Source organism: Gadus chalcogrammus, unplaced genomic scaffold (assembly GCF_026213295.1).
Source record: "Gadus chalcogrammus isolate NIFS_2021 unplaced genomic scaffold, NIFS_Gcha_1.0 GACHA080, whole genome shotgun sequence".
Taxonomy (NCBI): domain Eukaryota; kingdom Metazoa; phylum Chordata; class Actinopteri; order Gadiformes; family Gadidae; genus Gadus; species Gadus chalcogrammus.
The window spans coordinates 134,463-139,108 of NW_026613515.1; the positions used below are offsets into that span (position 1 = coordinate 134,463).

The 4,646-nt window shown below is 44.0% G+C and overlaps 1 protein-coding gene across 2 annotated transcripts; it reads left to right on the forward strand.

The window, feature by feature from the left end:
- Positions 1-435: 435 nt before the first annotated feature.
- Positions 436-2,541, forward strand: LOC130378480 (uncharacterized). Of its 2 annotated transcripts, none has more exons than XM_056585230.1 (5): positions 436-705; positions 810-863; positions 987-1,064; positions 1,217-1,558; positions 1,656-2,541. In XM_056585230.1, exons 1-5 carry the CDS (start codon positions 693-695, stop codon positions 2,189-2,191), a joined length of 1,023 nt encoding a protein of 340 aa, XP_056441205.1. In that variant the 5' UTR covers positions 436-692; the 3' UTR covers positions 2,192-2,541. The 2 variants fall into 2 exon arrangements, with proteins under 2 accessions (XP_056441205.1, XP_056441206.1); XM_056585231.1 differs by having other exon boundaries at positions 990-1,064.
- The last annotated feature ends 2,105 nt before the right edge of the window (positions 2,542-4,646 follow it).

The window sequence follows — 4,646 nt, forward strand, 5'->3', positions numbered from 1 at the left end:
GTGTTTTGATGTAATAATGCGTTAAATATTATTATATGAAACCTCTTAATACATATATATATATATATATATATATATGTGTGTATAGTGGTCATCGTATTATAGGGATGGGAATAAGGTAAACAACCCATAATAATATATATATATACATACATATAAATAAAGCATATCAGGGTTAAAAAGAGGTGTTCACCATATGCGGGTCCGTTTGTGGATCACTTAGACAACATATTAGGAGTTATCATGATACTATTAAATGATATTCTATTAATTTCGTTTATTATAAGATATATGTATTAACCGTACTTATCAATAGTAGATAGTCTATTGTGTGAATGAGTAGGCGTAGGCCTTTGGTATCTAGGCATGCGCACTAACGGTGTGTCTATTGGTCAGGAGGTCATGACACTGGGGTAGGCGTGTCGGGTATTCTGTGGATCATCTATCGGGGATATATATCGATCCAGTGCAGAATGAACATAACCCTGATCCTTCAAACGTCTGAGCGCTAGGCTAAGCTAGTAGACTAGTCATAGCGGCTGCAGAATAAACGAGAAGAAAGAAAACAGTTACTCCAACCTGCGCAACCTGATCCTCCAAACGTCTGAGTGCTAGGCTAAGCTAGTAGACTCGTCATAGCGGCTGCAGAATAAACGAGAAGAAAGAAAACAGCTACTCCAACCTGCGCAACTATGCCTACTAACTGTAAGTATTCATATGAGTGTATTATATTATTATTATTATTATATCATGACTATGACTATGTGTATACGCGGCCCATATCTGATTGATACATAGTTTTTCTGCAGTGATTTCTGACGTCGGCTATGAGATCGTGAAAAGGCCTCAGGGTCCACGCGCACGTAAGATGATTTCATAGCAACGTATAATATATAGATCCCTCTCACTCTCTATCATTATTATTATTATTGGCTATAATATATGCACATAGAATAACCGCTAAATCGTATGTTTCTGCCGTGTAGCAGGTGCTGATATTCGGTTGAATAATCAACGAAAGATACTAGGAGATCGGACCAATGTGGGGGCCAGCTGTAGTTATGGTGAGTTATTAGTACACACGCTATTATCATACATGTATTACATCTATTTTATTGTGCATTTAATAATGAATAAAAAAAATAAAAGACCAGCCATCCCTAACCCCTGTATACTTTTGTATTTTTTTTAATTTTTTTTATTGGTTTACGTATAGTGCCTATAGTGGATGGTGTGAAACAGTGGACCCCTGGATCAAACCGTCTAACCAAGAAAAATCTCAAAAGACCCAATCTAGGACCGGTTCTACCCTGCTCGCAGCTAACAGTCGTGCAACAGCAGATCCCGTATAAAAAGGGGCGCAAGGACACCGCTCATAGTGTTTTAACTCCAGAGAATTTTAACTTGGTTCTCCATGCTGTTATAAACCCTAAAATCGCCCACCACGGGGGTGGATGGTCTGAGTCCAAACAGCCGTTGATTGATACATCGGTTGTACCCGTGTCTGAGCCGCCTGCAGAGACCGTTACTGTACAGCCGGATGGAGGCATTCAGCATGGTAGGAAATTAATGAAAAATGTATATGCTATAGAGGGGGGATGAACATGATGGGTGTGATAATGATTATGTCGATTTCTTTTTTCTATTACAAACAGTCCTTGGAGACCCTCAGGATGCACCACTACCAGAACTGACCGATGAGGATCTCGAGGGTCTTACCGACGTTCCGTTGTGGCCCTCAGCGCTGTTGGAACAGCTCGACTTCACTCCCGCTCATTGGATAGACCCTCCAGCTACTTCCGTAGGGGGTACTGCCAGTGCAGAGCCTGTAAACCATCAGCCTGCAGCTCCCGCCTCTGGATCACGAGCCATCCTCATCCAGGCCTCTATCCACAATCCACCAGGCACTGTGAGTCCCTATGCCCAAGGAGCAGTGGCTACGCTGCTACCCGACGGCTCAGCGGCTGCTGATGAATACATTGCGGGGGGACTATGTACCAAATGTTGTAAGGATTGTGTTGATAAATTAACCGTGGTAACTACAGCGGTTGATGTAAACTCCTTAACCATTGGTCGTCAGTGTAAACTGGGTGCATTGTCTGTGAAACTTATTTTTTCAGATTTCAGACTATCGAAGAGCAAACGAAGCAGTCACTCGAGACCCTCGGGGAAATCAAGGACGAGCTCGTGAGTTATGGTCTGGCTATAGAATCAATACAGCAGCAGATTTTGGTTGTCGAGGCATCAGTGCGTGTTAACACTCTGGCTTTGGATAGGGGGCCTATGATATCTAATATGGCTCGGAAAATTTGGCTAATTGAAACTACGGCGCAGGATAACATCAGGGCCTACAAGGCCATGTCTGCCCGGATGACTATCGTGAATGATGCTCTGGATATGCTTACGATGAATCGTTAGTATTTGATTTGTGGTATTGGGGTGTTCTTTTTATTTTTTGTTTGTTTTCTTTTTCGTTTATTCTGTGGAGAGGGTATTTTTTTTGTTTTAAACTGAACGTAATAAAACTTTTTTCTTTTAATATCTGACTAATTAACTTTTTTTTTATCTATTGGCATAAAAACTATAGCTGAACACAATGCATAAAGCTATTAGCCCCAGAAAAAGGAAATTCAAATCTGTAGACGTAAATCCCAAGAGACGGCGTAGATCTGATAGTGGGGGTAGCATTATGGATGTAGATCTTGAAGAGATGGCTATGAGGTATGATACATCCGGCAATACGTCTGTAGGCCGTGTGGGGGGTGGGGGCATGAGTGCTGAAGGTGGTTTAGACATGCGGGAAATACGTGCTGACATAGCTAGAACTAGACGTGCGTTAAATGATGCTGATGTACAGGGTAATAGAATGACGGCTGCACTAGACAGGGCTGCTATGATAAATGTTTCGAACGATCCATGTGCAGATGGCGGGGAGTTGTGTGTGGGGGGTGGTTTAGACATGCAGGACATACGTGCTGACATAGCTAGAACTAGACGTGTGTTAATTGATGGTGAGGTATGGGGGGATAGAATGACAGAGGCCCTAGACAGGGCTGCTATGATAAATGTTTTGAACGATCCATGTGCAGATGGAGGGGAGGTGTGTGTGGGGTTAGATGTCCCCGGGGATTTAGACACACGGGATGTGTTGTATGCGGCGGCATACACCAGAGATGTACTTAACACTGTCGATGGGTGGCTGGCTAGTGCACAAGAGAGGCTAGACATAGCCGCGCAGATAGACATAACATCGCCGATAGATGTATTGCATGTGTCGCAACGTGACGAAGGGGATGGTGAGGGTTTTCAGGAACCCCTGGCGGCTGCAGGGGGTAGGACTGGTGACTCTATAGAGTTGAATATACAGGACGGTGGCGGTGGTGGTGGTGGTGGAGGCGGTGTTGTTGACGTTGATGGTGACGATGGCGGTGATGATGTTGTGGGCTGTGGTGATGATGATGATGGTGGTGATGATGGTACACCTGCGCCTATGGCGGCGGGTGATGTTGATGACGAGTTGCATACTAGATTATTTCCCCGCTTTAACGGTTTTGAGGTTAGACAGACCATTGATCTGAGAAGTATATCCCTAGTAAATTTACAAGCGGTCCCTGATTTGATCAGGGAGAGACTGTCGGGGGTTATAACAAACTGCTCACATAGTACAGCCGACGGTAGTGTCTTAAACGTTGTTTTGAGAGGGCCTTCATTGGCAGCTGATGTGCAGGCTGTGCTCGTGGCAGGTGATGATTACAATGCGGATTTGTTTATGGATCATATTAGCCAAGTCATACAGAGTAACGACACAGGTCTGACGGATGATGTGTTAGAGCTGGTGGTGACAGGGGTCCATAACAAACGGGGTGGTGGGCGTTTGAAGTTAAAAACAATTCCCTATGATGAGATCATAAACAAGAAGAAATTAAATCTCTACACACCTAGTAACACACATAACAATTTGTGTTTCTCACTATGCATGATACATTTTCTGCAGGAGGGGGTAACCGGAGGCAACACAGTGCCCGACGAGACTAATTTGGAGGCGGCTCGCAAATTACATAGGGAGCTGGGGTACGGTCCAGATCACTCTGTGGGTATCTCGGATGTTTTCAAATTTGAGAGACATCTAGATGTTAAAATCCTGATATTTCATCATAATGATGCATTCAAGAAGCTGGAGATGTTCCAGACGCATATGGGCCAACATCCTAAAACAATATGGTTGTACCTACATGATAACCATTATCATCGTATAGTGAACCGCACGGCTTTCTTTGGTACGCGATATGTGTGTGAATATTGCTACAAGGCCCACGAGGCAATTCTATTCCACAAATGCCTGATCCATTGCAATGTGTGTCTGACAGTGTGCGATAGCCTGGGAGGTCGTACTATAAAGTGCACGGACTGTAGTCGTATATGCCGCTCGCAGGTCTGCTACGCCATACATAAGCAACATTCTGCCGTACATAAAATGATACCATGTGAAAAGATCAAATACTGTAATCAGTGTTGTAGACAGTATATCATACCGCAGAAGAAAAAGAAGAAAAAGAAGAGGGGGGAGGAGGAGGAGGAGGAGGAGGAGGAGGAGGGGGAGGAGGAGGAGGAGAAGGCCTATAAGGGGCATGTATGCAGCGTGTCAA

Bases quoted from the DNA above. Each gene is read 5' to 3' on its own strand.
- LOC130378480 (XM_056585230.1), top strand. The intron at 864-986 runs GTAAGATGATTT...TCTGCCGTGTAG, and splicing joins GCCTCAGGGTCCACGCGCAC to CAGGTGCTGATATTCGGTTG. The intron at 1,065-1,216 runs GTGAGTTATTAG...GTTTACGTATAG, and splicing joins GGGGGCCAGCTGTAGTTATG to TGCCTATAGTGGATGGTGTG.